General features: G+C 57.3%; 7 protein-coding genes across 7 annotated transcripts; 4 read left to right on the forward strand and 3 right to left on the reverse strand.

Annotated features, from left to right (window-relative positions):
* Nucleotides 1-879: 879 nt before the first annotated feature.
* MYCTH_2123876 (uncharacterized protein) lies at nucleotides 880-3921 on the forward strand (the record flags this gene model as incomplete). Its single annotated transcript, XM_003660145.1, has 5 exons — nucleotides 880-965; nucleotides 1032-1192; nucleotides 1258-1278; nucleotides 1342-1396; nucleotides 1458-3921. The coding sequence occupies 5 exons, from the start codon at nucleotides 880-882 to the stop codon at nucleotides 3919-3921; spliced, it is 2787 nt and encodes a 928-aa protein (XP_003660193.1).
* A 1113-nt stretch (nucleotides 3922-5034) lies between these two features.
* MYCTH_2298196 (uncharacterized protein) lies at nucleotides 5035-6209 on the forward strand. The gene is made up of 2 exons (XM_003660146.1): nucleotides 5035-5421; nucleotides 5526-6209. Exons 1-2 carry the CDS (start codon nucleotides 5158-5160, stop codon nucleotides 6009-6011), a joined length of 750 nt encoding a protein of 249 aa, XP_003660194.1. The 5' UTR covers nucleotides 5035-5157; the 3' UTR covers nucleotides 6012-6209.
* On the reverse strand, nucleotides 6210-7963 carry MYCTH_2298198 (uncharacterized protein). The gene has a single exon (XM_003660147.1). It carries the CDS (start codon nucleotides 7944-7946, stop codon nucleotides 6408-6410), a length of 1539 nt encoding a protein of 512 aa, XP_003660195.1. The 5' UTR covers nucleotides 7947-7963; the 3' UTR covers nucleotides 6210-6407.
* A 438-nt stretch (nucleotides 7964-8401) lies between these two features.
* MYCTH_2298199 (uncharacterized protein) lies at nucleotides 8402-9843 on the forward strand. The gene is made up of 5 exons (XM_003660148.1): nucleotides 8402-8755; nucleotides 8962-9036; nucleotides 9148-9240; nucleotides 9299-9441; nucleotides 9493-9843. The coding sequence occupies exons 1-5, from the start codon at nucleotides 8716-8718 to the stop codon at nucleotides 9505-9507; spliced, it is 366 nt and encodes a 121-aa protein (XP_003660196.1). The 5' UTR covers nucleotides 8402-8715; the 3' UTR covers nucleotides 9508-9843.
* Nucleotides 9844-10081: 238 nt separating this feature from the next.
* On the reverse strand, nucleotides 10082-11426 carry MYCTH_2050741 (uncharacterized protein; the record flags this gene model as incomplete). The annotated part of the gene is made up of 4 exons (XM_003660149.1): nucleotides 10082-10327; nucleotides 10416-10619; nucleotides 10782-10876; nucleotides 10946-11426. The coding sequence occupies 4 exons, from the start codon at nucleotides 11424-11426 to the stop codon at nucleotides 10082-10084; spliced, it is 1026 nt and encodes a 341-aa protein (XP_003660197.1).
* Nucleotides 11427-11764: 338 nt separating this feature from the next.
* MYCTH_2298203 (uncharacterized protein) lies at nucleotides 11765-13204 on the forward strand. Its single transcript, XM_003660150.1, has 2 exons — nucleotides 11765-12312; nucleotides 12382-13204. Exons 1-2 carry the CDS (start codon nucleotides 12012-12014, stop codon nucleotides 13047-13049), a joined length of 969 nt encoding a protein of 322 aa, XP_003660198.1. The 5' UTR covers nucleotides 11765-12011; the 3' UTR covers nucleotides 13050-13204.
* Nucleotides 13205-13718: 514 nt separating this feature from the next.
* MYCTH_2298205 (uncharacterized protein) lies at nucleotides 13719-16625 on the reverse strand. Its single transcript, XM_003660151.1, has 6 exons — nucleotides 16468-16625; nucleotides 16303-16382; nucleotides 15897-16134; nucleotides 15162-15506; nucleotides 14884-15095; nucleotides 13719-14770 (listed from the first exon to the last, which is right to left on the reverse strand). The coding sequence occupies exons 3-6, from the start codon at nucleotides 16084-16086 to the stop codon at nucleotides 13889-13891; spliced, it is 1629 nt and encodes a 542-aa protein (XP_003660199.1). The 5' UTR covers nucleotides 16087-16134; nucleotides 16303-16382; nucleotides 16468-16625; the 3' UTR covers nucleotides 13719-13888.
* Between the last annotated feature and the right edge of the window lie 891 nt (nucleotides 16626-17516).

Consider the following 17516-nt stretch of genomic DNA (forward strand, 5'->3'; position numbering starts at 1 on the left):
GTCGTGCCCACGGCGCATACGGATCAGTTGAGCGGATATGCGAATGATTAATTACCCGATGAATCTGGGCGGCTGCCGGGTATCCGCCTGGGGAAAATGAACGGTGGGGATGTTTGCTTTCCTCTCAGGGGAATTCTTGGCCGGGAATTTCTGAGCGTGTTGTACCGTATTTTCCATGGGGTTGCTTTTTTTTTTTTTTGTTCTGGCTATTCTGTCGAGCAATGTACTTCGTGGCTTCGTGTACACGGCCTTGAGCAATTCCAAATCGTAGACGGCAAGCGGCAGTGACATGCTATTTTGACTGACCCGTTGTGCCCGCGCCGACCGAGGCGGAAGCCAAGTCGGTCTTCCCTCAGTTTTGGCGGTTGATCCTCGCCAAGGGGTTCTTAGCAATTGACCACCGCCCAGCTTGGGTATCTCCACCGCGAAAGCTTCCGAGCCAGCCGAGCCGTTGAAGGGGCGGCTGTCATTTCTACACCGTTGAAAACCAAGAAAGACACCTGGGCCGTTAGCCAAACACGGGATTCGAGGCCCTCCCAATTTCCCCGGTAGTAGACCTTTCGAAGCGCCGTCGCAGCAAACAGAACTCCCTCGCTCGCCGTTTTGAGTAGTAGGCTGAGAGTTGGGGGCCCGCCCTCCCTCTCAAACCTCGGACAGGTTCGCTCAGTAGAGCTGGGTTAGGGACGTGGTCACAGAGGTTTGACCTGCCCCCTTCCCTATTCATTTCGAGGAACGAAACGCACAATGAGGTTGTTGGCAGCGCCCTTGCCAACACATACCCGGACCGCCGACGAGATCGATTGTAACCCGGGTTTCCTTAGTCCAACTTGGGAGTTGATATAACCCCCCCCCTCCCGCGAGGCTTCGGCTCTGTTCAACATGGCGCCATGGAACCGCATTCGGCTCCCCATCTGGATCATTCTTTTCTCTCTCTTCTCCATAACAAGCCAGGCTCGCGAGGCCAAGTATGCCTCTCCTCACCAGTCCGCCCCCCTCGCTCCGAGCACGAAGGAAGTCTGACCCCCAAAAAGAGCAGCAGTCCCCGGGTTGTACACCGGCAACTTTGGTAATTGTTTGGCCGGCGAGAGCGTGCTCGAGGTTACCAGGTTTGACGTCGCCTACGATGCCGGCAATAGGACCCTCGTCTTGCGCCTCGATGGCACGAGCAGTGTCAAGGAAGAGTCTGTCATGTGTAAGCATCACCGAGGGGGTGGGTGGTTAAGCGCGTGCTGGGGTTCGGGGGCTGACTGCCGGCAGTGCACCTGTCCATTGACGGATGTAAGGATCAGTTTTCCTTGTTCTCGCGAACACAATCAGGGGGGAGCTGACAGGAACCACCAGATGGCGCCAACCGCTTCGTCATGGCCGTCGACCCGTGCAGTTTCAACATCAGCAGGTGAGCTGGAATGCATGCTGTGGCTCCGTCGTCCGGGGAAACCGAGACTGATTGTATGCAGCCTCTGCACCCTGAGTGCAAAAAAAACCTTCTCTGCCAGGACGGTGCTCCCGGCTGGTGCTCAGCGCGTCGGAGAGCTGTCCGATTTTCCCTTTAACCTGCCAGACTATGAGGGCTCGGCAAAGCTACAGATGGTCGCCAAGTCTAACCAGGAAGTGATTGGGTGCGTTCAGGCCTCCATGACGAACGGCAGGACGCTGTCCCAGCCCGAGATCGTAGCGCCCGTCCTCGGCGTTTTCACGCTGGTGGCCATCGTCGCCTCCTTCATGACGGCCGCATACGGCGTTAGCGTCCCGCACATGAGGATGCACCATGCTCATTCTCTCTCGGTCCTGGTCACGTTCGAGACCCTGCAGACAGTCTTCTTCACGGGGGCCCTCTCAGTCCACTGGCCGCCCATCTTGATGGCCTGGTGGTCCAACTTCGCCTGGTCCGCCGGCCTCATCTACATCCGGGGCATGGTCCGGTCCATCAACAAGTTTGCCGGGGTGGACGACAGCGCAACCCGGTTCTTGGGCAGCGGCGAATCCCCGCCCTGGCTCCTTGCGAGATCCTCGGCGGTCGATGGAGCGTCCGGAAGCACGGGCAAGGGGCGTCCCGCCTACAACTCCAGTTTTCTTCACGACTATACCTGGTCCGGAAGCTTGGCAGCGCCCGGGTTGCCTCTCCCTGGCGGCACCTGGTCAGGGTTTCCTGCGACGCTCTCAGTTCTCGGCATCCCCGTCGCCGATGCGTTCATGATTGGGCTGATCTGGCTGCTGATAGCCATCGGGCTGGTCGCCTTGGCTACCGGGGGCTTCAAGACCATGCTCGAGGGGTTAGCGGCCACTGGTAGGATCAAGAAAGACCGGCTGCACTTTTTTCGCAGCCACTGGACCGGCTATCTCGGACATGCCATGCTGAGGACCCTCGTCGTCGCCTTCTTCATGCTCATGACGCTGGCGATGATGCAGCTGACGATTCGGATGACCGTCGGGCCCGTCGCTGTTGCCACGGTGGTGTTCATTTTCGCGCTAATCGGACTCATTGGCCTGATTGCGAGCAGTTGCAAAGCTCGAACCCGAGACGGGAGGTTCCAGGTCACGTCAGACCCAGTGATCTGCTTCCGGAAAAAGACGTCTGGCAAGATCCCCGGTTTGCGGTTTGGGTATGGGTTGGGTCGGGAGAGCACCATCAAAACCCACGCCCTCGACGTCCAGCCAGTCTTCCGCATCCCTCTCTTCAAGATTCGCCACTCCAATAACGACCCGGACCGGCCCAGCGTGCACTTGGACGAGCGCTTCGTGAAGAGATTCGGCTGGCTTACGGCGAGATACCGCCGCTCGCGATGGTGGTTCCTGGCATACCATGTCGGTTACCTGTTCTGTCGCGCCGCCTTCTTGGGGGGCGGATGGAAGACCCCACGCGTCCAGGTCTGCGGCGTTTTGGCAGTCGACGTTGTGAACTTTGTCGTTGCCGCCATCCTGTCACCCTTTGAAGGAGCTCGCAACACGGTCATGGGCGTCTGGATACTCGGCATCTGCAAGATAGTCACAGGCGGCGTGGCCGCCGCCATGCTCTCAAACCCGGAGATTAAGCGCTCCAAAGCAGCCGAGCTCGGAATTGTGATAATCGCTGTCCAAGCCCTGGCCGTGGCCGCCCTGCTGGTGCTGATTGTCCTCAGCGCGGCCTCCTCCTTTCTGTCTTTGATGCGCAACCGTGAGGAAATGGACCCCGACTGGCTCGAGCCGGTGCGGGTGGCCTACTTCACAAAGATGGAGAGGAAGGCCCGAGATGCGCGCTTCGTCAACGAGACGGAGCCGCCTCCGCCGACGCCACGGTTCTCGGTCCTCTCGATCCGGCGTCGCCCCAAGATCGAGGACGAGGACGAGGACATGAACCCGGCTCCGTACGGACCGGAACAACAACATCATCATCATCATCAGCAGCAGCAGGAGCAGGAGCAGGAGCAGGAGCAGGAGCAGGCGACGCCCGACGACAGCTCCGCGGACGACTCCCGATCGCGTGCCCGCCGCAGCCACGGCAGCTACAGCCGCGCGGGCAGCGTCAGCCCGCGGCTAAGCACGGGCAGCCTCCCGCCGGCAGCCCGGCCGTACCGCCTGTCGTGGTCGTCGAGGGAGCTTGGGGAGCTGGCGGCGGCGGGGGCGGGACCTAGCAGCCGTCCGGACAGCGTCCTGACCAAGCGGCTCAGCGGCGTCACCTGCGTGGTGGTCACCGACTGCGACGCGGCGCCATCCAATGCGTCGTGGGTAGAACCGGAGTCGGCCAGGCCGCGGGACAGCACTTGCAGCTTGGGCACGCGCACGCCGTCGGCCAGTAGGTCGTCGAGCCCGGCCATCGGGAGGTCGCCGAGTCCTGGATTCGGGAGGTCCTCGAGGGAGTTTGTTGTCGGTGGTAGCTCGGCTCACGTTGACGGGAGGAGACCGCCTACGGCATTGCCTGAAGCCCCAGAGCCGCAAGAGTAAACCTTGTTTTCCTTTCTTTTCCTTTCCTTTCCTTTCCTGTCCTGTCCATTCCTGTCCTTCCCTCTCCTTTTCTTGATCAGTTGGTTGTCATCTAGCCGCCCTTTGTAATGATGTATAAACAATAGCGCGTCCATTCAGAGCCGTTTGCTTCTGTCTCGCCTTCGCATCTGCAAGGTCAGCTGCAGCTTTAATCCCCGGCAATATACGGCTTGCAGTGTGCATGTGCACTTACGGAGTGCATCAGACACAATGTTGTACATACTGATACATATCCATAGTGTACCCTCCGTAGTATAGTCGACATATTGCATCGTTTGTTCACTCGGCAGGTTCCGATCATCGAGAAACCAAAGAAAACAGGACCGGCTCCTACACGACGGGCTGAGACCTCTGGCGTATTGTCCATCCTGGACTTACATCAGTGACCTCTGAGTGAGTAAAAGACGAAATACAGTACGGAATGCTCCGTACGTAGGTACCGACCTTGCAGTAATCCGTGCACTACGGATAGGTAACCTCGCTCGGGAATAACTAACGTGGTTTCCTCCGCTCCGGATCGGCATCAAAAGTTGGCCTGCGTCATCCGTGCCTGCGTTCGCTGCAAGTTTCCCCGCGCCCCCGTTCTTAACTCCCGAACCCCTCCTTCCCCAACTTCCTGCCGAACAACCCCACCTTGGGATCCAATCCATCCCGCTGGGAAGCTGACACACGGCCTACCCCATTTCCTTCTCGACCGTGGACGTTGGTTAGGCGGTCTCCAGTCCTGCGCAGTAGTAGGCCGGGCCAATCCTTGTTAGCGGTAACTATTTAGAATAACTAGTACATACATATCCGTACCTGGGAGGCAAAAAGCCGGCCGGGCCATCTGCCGGGTGCTATTTTCCTTGTCCGAGTCGCTCGTTTAAAACACCCACACTCGGATGACCCTCGGAGGTCCCCTTTATATCGTCGTGTTATCATCAATTGATCAAATCTTTCCAATCCAACGATTGGTCCTTTATCATCTATAGAGAAGAACATATCGTGTTACAGACGTGCAGCCCTGAGGACATTAGGTTAGGTCTGCAGTCAGCTCGCTCGCGACCTCCACTACACACTACACTAACTACATCAGCAGATTCACGAATCAAGCGTGTCGAACCGCCACCCCCTCCTTTACCACCGCAATCCCCTCTACTACTGCCAATCCCATAACCACCACCAACAGGCAAAGCAATTTAAAGAGGGGAAAAAAACATGGGTAGGGGAGAATCAGGCCAGACCTCCGCGCAGGCCGGAGGCGCGCCCCCGGCCCTGCTCGACCTGACCATCGACAACATCACGCCCAACACGATCCGCATCAACTCGCAGAGCGACAACGCCCGCCTGACGTACCTGATGGCGCGGTTGGTGACACACCTGCACGACTTTGCTCGCGAGACGCGGCTGAGCACGGCCGAGTGGATGGCGGCGATCGAGTTCCTGATCAGCTGCGGAAAGATCTGCAGCGATGTGCGCAATGTATGTTTTGTTCATTGTTGGTTTTTCTTACAAAAACCGTTACCTCTCTTCTCTACGATTAGGGGCTGAAGGTGAAGGTGTGTGTGACTAATCACGAGCGACAGGAGTTCATCCTGCTGTCCGACGTCCTCGGCCTGTCGCTGCTGGTCGACAACATCAACCACCCCAAACCGCCGGGCGGCACCGAGGGCTCCGTGCTCGGGCCCTTCCACACGCATGACGCGCCGGTGCTGCCCAATGGCGCGAGCATGACGTCGGACCCGGCGGGCGAGCCGATGCTGGCCGTGTGCACGGTCAAGGACACGCAGGGCCGGCCCATACCGGGCGTGACCATCGACATCTGGGAGACGGACAGCTCCGGCCACTACGACGTGCAGCACGCCGACCGCGATGGCCCCAGCGAGCGGTGCGTCATGGTCAGCGATGAGCAGGGGAGGTTCTGGTTCCGCGGAATCAAACCCGTGAGCTACCCGATCCCCCACGACGGCCCCGTGGGCAAGTTGCTGCAGATGTTGAATCGGCATTGTTGGCGGCCGGCACACGTGCATTTCATGTTTGCGAAAGAGGGCTGGGACCGTTTGATCACGTAAGTTCTGCTGTCCTCCCCATTCACAGAGACGCTTCGTTGGCCCCCTTTGTGTACATTTGCTGACGGGTATCTCTATTTATAGAGCCTTGTATCTCCGAGGTGACCCCTACGAGACGTCTGACGCCGTGTTTGGCGTCAAGAAGAGTCTGATAATCGACCTCGACAGGGTCGACAAGAAGACAGCCGAGGAGTACGGCGTAGAGGAGGGGATATGGCTGCTGAAGCACGACTTCGTGCTGACGACCCAGGAGGAGACGGAGCAGCTCAGAGACCAGCTGGCTACCGAAGCGTTGCAAAAGCTGGGATTGAACCTCAAGTTGGTTGATCACCTCCCGGTGCCTGATTTGGATTGAGAAAGCCTTGGGAATTCCAATCAGCGTTTTTGATGTTCCTCCTCTCAATGTTCGCTGCCGGTTGCTGTAGACTGCACCAGCTTCTGCACGTTGTCCCAGTAACCAGCAGCGCCACCGTATTTGTCGACAACGGCCTGGATGTCCAAGTATGACTTTGTCTCGTAGCGTTTTCGGCCGATAAGAGCCGTGTTGCGGGTGCTCGGGATCCGAAGCATCTCCTGCTCGACCACCCAGCCGCAGTCTTTCGCAATGTCGGATACCCAGGCAACCAGTGACGAGTACGCCGAATGCGCCTTGGACTTATCCTTGGGTACTGGCGCACGGTACCTTTCTCCAGTAAGGTTGTGGCTGCAGCAGGGAATCGCAATGAAAGGGCACTCCGAGATGGCCGCGATGATGGGGGTCCACGGCGTAAGTTCGTCCGCGTGGTTTGAGATGATGAAGGTGCCCTTGGGAAAGCGACCGTCACAGATGCGACTCTCATCCAAGGCATCACTCGACAAATCGGCAAGCCCTTGTCTACCAGTACTGACAGGTGGCGGTAGCAAGACGAGCTCCCGCAAACTGTCCGCTTCCCCTGCGGGTGTCTGCAACTTGGTGCGGTACGTAGCCCACGACCTGCGCGAGCGAGCATCAAAACCCCATCCCTCAAAACCTTCCTGGTTAAGAATGTAGACGAGGAGGCCGTTGCCACACCCAATGTCAACAAAGCCGGGGAAGGGGCCTTGGCCGTACATGTCAGTCCATAGCTCGATCAGGAAGGCTGCAATGCAGAGATCCTCGAAGACGTGCTTTTCTGGGTCCGTGGTCTCGGCCCAGCTCGTGATCAATCCTCGAGCGTAGTTCTGCTTGAGCCGAGTGTACGTGTTCTGCACACGGGCCCGCGGCAGCACCTGGTCGTGCTGCACCCTCTTCTGGTAGCCCTCCAGCCGGCCCTTGCCGTGCTTGTGAATGACTTCGAGCAGACGGAGAGCCGTTCGCGTCAGCTTGACAACAGAACGGTCTTCGTCGTTAAAGAAGAGGTACGAGATGGATATAGAGCCGCAGGACTCCGCAGCATTCCATTCGTGCAGGAAGGCTATCCCCCGCACAGTGGGGTGGTAAAAAGGCATCTCGGATGCCGTCAACACATGGGGGAGGTAGACCACAAGGCTTCTCTCCGCATGGGCGACATCATCATCCTCTAAACTCGGTGTACTTTTGTACATGAGGCATGTCTGATCGAGTGGTCGGTCCCTGAGCGTGTTCCTGGGAATAAGCCTTCGTATAATGCACCGCTGCAGCTGGAAGCCGACAAACTCGGGGCCGGGGAGGCCGGGTGTGGTCTCGGCTTCGGATGGCGGGGTGCACGCCTGCGGCGGTTCGGCCGAGTCACGAAGGATATCGGCGCGGAAGAGCCACGAGGAGTTGATGTTGGGATTGTGGATCAGGTTGATCATGACATCGCCGAACATGGCAGGGCCGAATGAGCACGGGTGGCGAAACAGCGGCCGCCATTCTGCTGCGCCTTGATCGCACGCCGCAGCCGTGGCGACGATGGCCGGGCTCGCATCAGCCGCCAATTCCTCGGGCTCAAATCTCATCCTTCGGACTCGACAACCGCAATGCGCCTCCAGAGGCAAAATCAGGTCTGGTAAGCCGGCGGCCGGGCAGTGACCCAACTGGTGGGGATGCCATTGCAGACCCGAGTTACGATTGCCGGTATCGTAACGCTGTGTAATGTTACCGACTTTGGAGCATGTTGAAGTCTAGAGGCTCCCAGACCAAGCCAAGATCTTGCACGGAAAGCAATGGAAGTACCTCAAATAGTATTCATGTAGAGCATGGAACGACCCTCCGAAGCCAACCGCAAAAGTTCCCAGTCCCGCTGCCAAATCACGCAACGGGAAGAGTCAGTGCAGGGTCATGCCATTGCACGCAGGCAGAACAGAACGGGTGATGCAGAGCTGGTAAGGGTAATACGGGATGTTCTCCGGAAATTTTTATGTGTCTGTAATCCGTACAAGGAGTACCGCCACCAAGACTCATGTGGCCAGTGCCCCACGTTCATGCCTTGCGGCCTGATGCCGTCAGCCCCAGAGAGCTCCACATATGCTGTCTCTTCCCCTCACCTCTGGATTTCTATCGACTTCCTTCTTCCAACTACTTCGCCATCCGCAGCAGCATCACTTCTGAGCAAACGAAGTTTAAAAGGACCCCAGACGCTCTCCTAACCTACTTTCGATCCCTTAACACCCATTCCGCAAATCCACACAGCCGATCAGCGAGACACTACTACAGTCGTCCGTCGCTACACCTTTCGCCCCTCAAACACAAACCTTCTCCCACGTTCACCCCGTAAACTTCGAGTTTATGTCAGGCGAAACTGAAATCCAGAATCTCAAGATCCGCGGTATGTATTTCGTGAATTCTCCCTTCGCGCATACTGCGCTCGCCGTTGTGGGATTTTCAGGAGCATTGTCGGTGTGACGTCTGAATTGAATCTGTTCCTGGGTGGAACCAGACCAATTCAGTTCCTGTACCGCCACGGCTGCGAAAGACCCCACATTCGGCCACCAGCGCGCGCAAAGTGCAATCGCTAACTTGGCTCGCGTGCAGACCCCTTCGCCGAAGCCGACGAGGACTCGGGGCAGACTGTTCAAACCCAAGAGTATATTCATATTCGCATCCAACGTACGTTTCCTCAATCGATACCCCGCCATTGTCCCACTGTCGCGTGACTATCCAATCGCCACCACAAAGCGGCTGTTCTCCGGATTGACGGGGACTGACAGATTGTTACAGAGCGTAATGGACGCAAGACCTTGACCACCGTGCAAGGTATCCCTAAAAAGTACGATCTCAAGAAGATCCTCAAGGTCATTAAGAAGGATTTCGGTATGTTCTGCGCATCTCCGCTGTCTCGTTGGATGCCGAATGACTAATCCTGCCCCAGCCTGCAATGGCACCATCATCAGTGACACCGACTCCAAGGGCATGGGAGAGGTGATCCAGCTCCAGGGCGACCATCGGGCCAAGATCAGAGAGTTTCTTATCGACGCAGAGGCGGGTCTGGGTCTCGACGAGAAGACCATCAAGGTGCGCATGACCAGCTGTGGCTGTTGACGGCCGTGTGCTAACTAGTGATAGGTTCACGGCTTCTAAACGGGCCTGTCTGCTGTGCCGCAATCCAGCGGCCCGGACTCCTTGGGAGAGACATCCGGTGCGGGGTTCACATCACTAAGAGTTGGGACTCGGTATATCTGGGCGACTAAGGCTCTGTCCGACCAGGTCGCGCGGCACACATTCATGATAACCGGAAGCTGGAAGAAGGACTTCCTCTTTCCCTGAGCGAGAGCACGTCGAGGCTTTCATGTCTGGTGTTACGGACGGACCATTTGCTTATCATCAGTCCGTCGGCTCTAGTTGATAGGACGACTGCAGCCTGCATGCCCCTCGTTTGAGTGTCTGCAGGTTACGTAGTTTTGAGGCAATGGATTGCGTTACGACGAAGAAGCATGAGCGTTATGTCGAACTACGATGATAACTGCCGAATTCACTGTGCATGTTGATTGCGTGTCTGACATACGACAACTTGTACTACCGTAACTCCCCAATCCGCTGCGAATGCATGAGTCATGAACAAAAACATGTAACAAAACAGAACTGACCGGAGGACACAAGCAATATCTAGAGAAGGCAATAGTCCCATTACAACGTAGAGAGCAACGCGTGGGTATTAGAGCTCCCTCGTGATGTCAGCGTACTCCATGATTCGTATAGCCAGCTTACAAGCCTCGTCAAAGACCCTCCGGACAAAGTTGAGCAGTGGGATGTCAGGATAGTCGGAGCGGTTCGAGTGCAGTTGCACGAGGAGCGCCACCATACTGACGAAGCTGGCGATGGAAAACACGCTGATCGACATGGACGTCTCCTTGCGTATGTTGATCTTGCGTTGGGTGATGTGGTAGAGAACCGTCAGGGTCTGTGCCATGGGAAAGTGGAAAGATCCGGTCAGTATTCGTCGTGACGACTTGCGTAACGAAAGGGAGGAGGGACGGGATAGCCCGTACCGTGGAGATCACAATCCAGGCCGGGAGGATGAGCCGCGGGTCCTCGAACCCGCCTGTGAGGTGGAGGACCCAGGAGGTCAGGTAGCCGTTTATGGCGTCGACGGTGAGCAGCCGGACGATGGTCGCTTGTGGCGTGTAGTGGAGCAGCCAGCGCGACATGAGGCAGTCCGTAAAGAAGAAGGAGAGGTAGCCTGATGCGCAGCACTGTGGTGTACGAGACTGGGTTAGTAAGGTTACGGATTGTGCGTACACTGCGCGTGTGTGTGTATGTATGTGTGTGTGTGTGTGTGTGTGTGCGCGCGCGCATAGGGGATGTCCAAAAACAGGGGAAGGGAGACAGATGGTGGGCAGAGAAGGTCGACGCACCCATATTGTCGCGAGCAGGGCCTCAGTCAACCGCAGCCTGGCTTCGAATGCCGGGTTGTAACCCGATGAAGCCGATAGGAAATTCGCTCCTCCTCCTCCTGCCGATGCTGCTGCTCCTTCTCCTGCTGTTGTTGTCATTGTTGTCGTTGTTGCTGCCGCCAAACCCCCTGTCCTTCCTAGTTTGCTCAAGGCGCCGCCATCGAGGACCCTGTCGAGGTACATGAGGTGAAGTGTCGCCAGCAGTCGGAGGACGTTGGGCAGGCCAAACAGCACGCCTGGGCCGATGGAGGCCAGCCGACAGAGGAAGAGGATGGGATACCATTTCTTGGAGACGCCTAGTGCGACGGCAACGCGGGGCTGAAGGAGGGTAGACCGCACCGGGCTGCCGCCAGCATGGTCGGAGCCGGCTGCTGAGCCGGCTGCTGCATGTTGTGCTGCTGGTGTGGCGCCGCCTCCTCCGGTGCCCGGGTGATTGGCGGTTACGGCGTGGGCGGCGGCGGCCTTGACGGGCAGGGAGGCTGGAGCCGTGGCTGCAGCGGGGCCCGGGGCGCGGGACTCGGAAAGGGAGCGCTTCGCAGTGTGGGTGCTACTGTGTCGATTATCCGCCCGCGGCTGGTCCGCGGTTGGCCTCGCGCGGTTGTACATCAATGTGCGTCTCCTCGCCCATGGAGCATGGAACCCAGAATTGGCTGCCCGGGAAGGTCAAAAATTGGGAGGGGAAAAATAGTACTGTGTAGGTGGTTGATAAGGGTGCCGAGACGGTGAGTCGGTGCCGGCTGAAAATGGCGGCGCGCCCAGGGTTGATGGCGCTTTCCGGTTGGGGGCCTTGTTTCGCAAGGATGCTTCTTGCCATTCAGAGCTTGGTGGGGGTCACCCCGATAGCAACCCCCCCGGGCGCAGGCTAAGTGCTCATTGGCCGGGGCCGATCTCTCTCGATTCTGCTCCACAATTTCTTTCTTTGCCTATCCCATTGGGATTTTTGAGCTTCAAAGTCATCGCAGCTCGGGTTGTTGTTGCAACGTCGAACCAGCACCTCGGCCGCGACGCACGCTGTCCGACAAACGCATGCTCGGCAAGGGACACCCGCACCGACGACAACAAATCGGATAACGGGCGACCGACCGGAGGCAGGGACTGGGATCCGAGCAGGAGGAAGTGTCTGGGGAGGAAAGCAGGGAGTGCAAGCGTCTTCGTCGACCTTCATCCAACGTATCCGCACGCAGGCACACCATGTCGCCGTTACGGCTCGGCCTGCGCGCTCGGGAGTTGCTCCCGGTGAAGGGCGCGGGCCCGAAGAGGTCAATGCTGGTCTTGGCCAACTGTGCAGGCGTCCGTCGACCACGAGGCTTGCCTTCGGCCGCTTCATTTACGACATCTCAAGAGAAGAGTCGGATTCATCTCAACCGTCCAAGTATGGAAAGTATGGCGCCTCGGATTGGGCAGAATACTGCGCCCAAAGTCGAGACGTCCCAGAGAGTGGCGGCTATGTCGGCCGACACATTAGCAGAAACTCTCTCTGTAGTTTTGCCAGGTGCGTTGTTCGCTGACACCCGGAGTTTGAAGAAGAGCCTTGTCTGACTTGATACCCAATCTAATCAAGGGTCTTTCGTGCTCCCACCCCTATCACAGTTTCCTGACTCCCTGGGCAAGAAGATCCGTTTCCTGAGCCAATGGATGTACATCAAGATTCAAGAGATGTTGACAAACGGCTCCGTGGTGTTTTCCTCAAAACCTAGCATCTTCAAGCGGGCTAGTTTTGAAGTAAAAAGGGGTAGCCTCATTCCTACCGCGAAGGCACTCCACCGTGCCGTCGCCGAGGCCCTGGCAGCCGGCAACAAGAGCGCAATCGGCAAGATCTGCACGAGGGACTACGCCGGCCCCTTGCTCGCAAGTATCGATGCCCGGCCCAGAGGGCACCGTTACAGCTGGGAGCTGGTCAAGTATACCAACAAACTGTTCTACCCGTCACTCAAGTCCCACCGGATATCGCCCATCTCGACCGAGCGCGAATCCCCGCTCATCAGGCAAGCCATCGTGGCCATCTCGAGCAAGCAACGGGTGGTTGTCTACAACGCCAAGGGCGAAGTCGTTCCGGGCAGCGAAAGGGAGATGGACGTGGTGGAAAACGTGGCGATTGCCTGCGTTATCGATCCGAAACGGGGTTGGAAGCAATCAAAATGGCGTTATCTCGGCACCATCAAGCCGACGACACTGGAGTCGTGGCAGGAGGAGAGGGCCATGGTGTCTCGTCGGCTTCTCGGAAACTGAGCCTCATGGCTTCAAGGACGTGGTGGTACATGTTTCAAACGGGAGACAGACGATGTACGATGGACATGGCCGTGTACAATATGTGTACATACCTACAACACTTTGAACGCAACATCCCTTGTGAGAGAACATTCGGCGTAAAAGTTGGAAAGCATTGGTGCATGTTTGTTTATTCATGACCAAGAGTGGAATATCCCGTCTTTGATCACGAGACCTAGCGGGCTCGAAACCCTTTCAGCTCATCTCTGGCAATGAGAGCAGCAGACCCGCTGTCCATGACCATTCCCCCCATCTCGGGAACACGCGACCAGACTGTCAGCCACATCTTTTTGGCATTCAGAAGATGCATCCTGTACCGGGGAGGTCTGTTGCTCCGTCTCACCAACCTAACCAGTGGCGGGCGCCCGAACCTGACTCTTCCTCAATCCTTCTCTCTCGTGCCTCGGCCCCGAGGTTTGCTTACTTCAAATTCCAAGTATCTGCTACGGTATATAGATTAAATCGGGAAAGACTGCTTGCCGTCATGGTATCGGTTATGGTTCAAGTTACCACATGGAGGGGCATGGCTGTTATGTCCTTATAAATAACATATAGTTTACAGACTCGACGGATCACAAGGATTTCCCATCGGGACAAGGTCATAGAAGGTCAAGAGGCACAGGGCCCATCGAGCACTGCGAGATCCATTGCCACGTCAATATCCTGGAGGGTGCCGAACTACCCAAGCAACAAGCACCAAAGTTGAGAAGCCCGGGGAATGTGCAGTGCTCTATGACACCTCGATCGAACGGTGGCCATGCCACCCCTTTTCCATCACCGCCCACTTCTAGGCTGGGTTTCTAGAAGAACTTGCCAGTGGTCTTGGCGAGACCAGGAGCATCCGAAGAGATTTCGGTGTTGTCCCAGGTACCGCCGTCCCTCCCAGCCTCGGGGTCGACAAGCTGCGGCCCGCTAACAGCCACGGGGCGATCGAGAGCGTCGAACCTCTGTCCCCTGAGCCGAGCGCTGACGTACTGGATGCCCAGCCGCAGGCCCAACGCGCCGAATCCCCAGAGCAGGCCTCCGACGGGAGCCGCGACGAAGGCGCCAAAGGCGCCCCAGTCGGCCGTGTACAGGCCCTGCTCCAGCAGCATCAGCTCGGCGCCCAGCTGCGCGTCGCCGTAGTAGACGGTGCCGAACAAGAAGACGGTAAACAGGCCGCCCAGGCCGCCCACGACCACCTCGAACCCCCTCCACCAGTAACAGGCATCCGACAGGCCGATCACCAGCACGGGGATGGTCGCGGCCGAGACGAGGTCCGAGATGAGGTAAATCTGCAGGATGGACGGCGCCCGGATCGCAATCACCACCACGGGGATCATGATGAGCACGACGCCGGCCCGGATCCACCAGATGTTCAGCCGGTTCCGGAACAGGTCGTTGGACGCCGACGTGACCATGGCCGACTGGAGCGAGTCGAAGGCGGCGGTGCTGAGGGTGACGGACATGACGACGACGACGCCGACGACCCAGTTGGGCAGCTGCGTGAGCAGCGCGAAGAAGGCGACGGAGCCGTCGACGGGCGCGTCCTCGGGCCCCGGCCAGACGCCGGCCCAGGCGGCGATCAGGCCCGTCGAGCCGACCAGGGTGATGATGACGAGCGTCGCGACGACGGCGCCGGTGATGCCGAGCCAGAGGTCGCGGTCGGTCTTGGCGGAGAAGGTGCGGAGCCAGAAATTAGACTGCGGGAGAGTAAACATTTCGGCTTAGTTTGTGGCATTTTGGGGAAGGACACGGAGAAAGGGGGGGGTAGGGGGGGCAAAGGAGAGGGCAAGGAAGAGAACCAACAACGTACGAGGAAGAAGTCATTAGTCAGGATAGCCACGGGCAGGATGTAAAGGAGTTGCCAGCCAAGAAGACTAGCCTTGGTCAGGCCGGAGGATTCGATCAGGCTCGTGTCGATCTTGGTCTCGACGCCGATGGTGATGGTGGCGATCAGAATAAGACCCAGAACCATAGCTCCTTGGATGTTGTCCGTAAAGAAGGACACCTTGAAACCGCCAACGGCTTTTTATTCGGTAGGTCAGTGGACGTTCTCTTGCCGCACAAACTAAGAGTTTCCTCTGGACATACAAGTGTAGATGGTTGTGATGACGCATTCCACAATCAGCACGGGCAGCCCGTCAATTCCCGTCAGGAGGTTGACGACCTGTCCGATGGCGGACAGCTCGGAAATCATGTAGAGGAACAGTGTGACCAGCGTCATAAAGCTTAGGTACAGAGCCGCAAGCGTCCCGTATCGCTGCCTGGTCCACTCGGTGAGGACGAACCCCTGGGGACACTTGCGGCGGATGATGGGGCCCAGCGCAGCGAAACTCAGAAGGGGGAGGGCGGACGCCAAGGCGTAGACGACCACGCCCTGAACACCAGCCAACGTTGCAAGCTGAGGGTAAGTGAAGAGGATACCGGAGCCGAGGGCTGCTGGGATTAGTATGCTGACACAGGGTTGCTGAATAGGGGAAGGGAGGGGGGGAGGGGGAATATCAGAGCGGCAGCACGTTTCCCACGCAAGCATTAACTTGATCGAGTATCACGGTACAATCTCAGCTTCGTTTCCACAAGACGTCGGTTCTCCTCCGCGTACCGCTTCGCTGGCTTTTCTTCCATGGAACAGCAGAAAAAGCCAGCGAACGGGGGAGGTTGGAGCCGGCGAACATGCTTCAACTCGGCGCCCGTAGTGAGCCGCAACCCTTAGTCATCCCATCCGCAACAGACCGACCAGGATTCCCACATCGCCAGGGGCGAAGTGGAAACCCGGTGACGGCGTGGGACGAGAGACAAGGGCTTGGTGAGGTTTGGGGTACGAACCTTGGTCAGCCTGTGGCCTGGCCTTCCTTGTCGTCTGTTGTCGCCGTTCACATGTCGTCGCCCTACGACGCCATTCCTCGATCAAGTGTCCTGCCGAATCGAGAACGATGCGAGTCTGATGCTTGACTCCTGCGTTGCCGCCGCCCTGATTTTGGAAAGACCCGCCGATTGGCTCTCTCTTCAGCCGCATGGCTCACTCACTCACCGGATGCGATGAAGTTCAGGGCGAGCGGCAGAGCTGTCGAGAATAAGTGGTTAGCATCCCCCTTCTTTTGTCTGTCTGTTTAATATTCCCTTAGGCTAGGTGGAGGAGGGGAAAGGGGGGCTGAGTTGAAAACGAGAAGCGTAGCTCTCCTCAAGTTTTCTCTCCGAGCGCTAGTGAAGGCGAAGGAGAGTGTGCTCTAACCAGTTTGAGTCCTGTTGCCTGCCAGGAACTCTCCCTTGCTCTGGTTCCTGAACGTCCAGGCAACGCCTGTTCCCAACAACCTGCGTACTCCGTTAGCATGGACCTCTGATATATATATAGCCCTGGTGATGTGCCAGCAGCATAATGTAGGTCTCATGATCTCACAGAAATACTCCATATGTCACATAAACGAGGGCGTGGGACGCCTCGAACGACGGCTGCCCCATGCTGTGAATGACGCGAAAGAGACTAGTTGATCGCTAAATGATCTGGTGCTGCTTCAAGTGACAAGAGCTGTCTGCCGACCCTCTCATGTGTTTTCGAATGAGAAAATACGAAGTAGAGATGCCCAAAAGGGAGGGAGCTGCGGTTTTTTCAAGGGCCTGCAGCCCTGCGTGCATCCTGCGACTCCATTCCACTAGCTCCGGTTGCGTGCCGAACTTTTTTTTTTAACATGGCCTGACCAATGATTCTGGTGTCAACGGTCTGTTCAGGAAGCTAACGTTGCATTAAAATGTGGGTTTTGACCTACACGGCGTGGGGGCTCCACCGTGACTGCTGTGGCTACAGTGGGTGGCGCCAAGCCGCGGTGGGAAGGTCTGGCCCGCGAGCATCTGCAGCAACAAACCCGCCTATCGCTGGCCCCTCCTTACCACTTATACTTGCAGCTCAGTAGGGGTCACTCATCATCATCATCATCATCATCATCATAGTCGGAGAACGCCTTTCTGAAGGGTGTCCCAATTGATTGCCTCATTTCATGCCTCTATGGAGTGAGATAACAACATGGGGAAGTCATGTCGAGGCATCTCAAGGTTAGATACATCTCGGTACCCATCACTCCTCCGTGCTACTCCCAACTTAACGAGGACTTGAAAAGTTCCCAACTGCTCGGAAGGCAGATCCATATGAGGGAATATGAGAGGCAAAAAAAAAAGGGAAATTCGAGGAAGTCCGCCGGCAGTTTGACCCAGCACTGGCGATGAATCGCCCGCTATATCCTGCGCCACGGAAGTCCAAGCATAAACTGACAAGATCACCTATCCACACACACACCAGCACCTCGCTCAGAAAATTTCATCCGTGGTCATCCAGACGCATTGCGCCAATCCGAGCCGTCACAAGATCCTTCAGCTCCGAAGTTCAGAAAATCGAGGAATCGCGGCAACCAAGGATGCCGAAACATCACCACGACTTTGTCATCAAGTCTCGTC

Source organism: Thermothelomyces thermophilus, chromosome 1, assembly GCF_000226095.1.
Source record: "Thermothelomyces thermophilus ATCC 42464 chromosome 1, complete sequence".
Lineage (NCBI taxonomy): Eukaryota > Fungi > Ascomycota > Sordariomycetes > Sordariales > Chaetomiaceae > Thermothelomyces > Thermothelomyces thermophilus.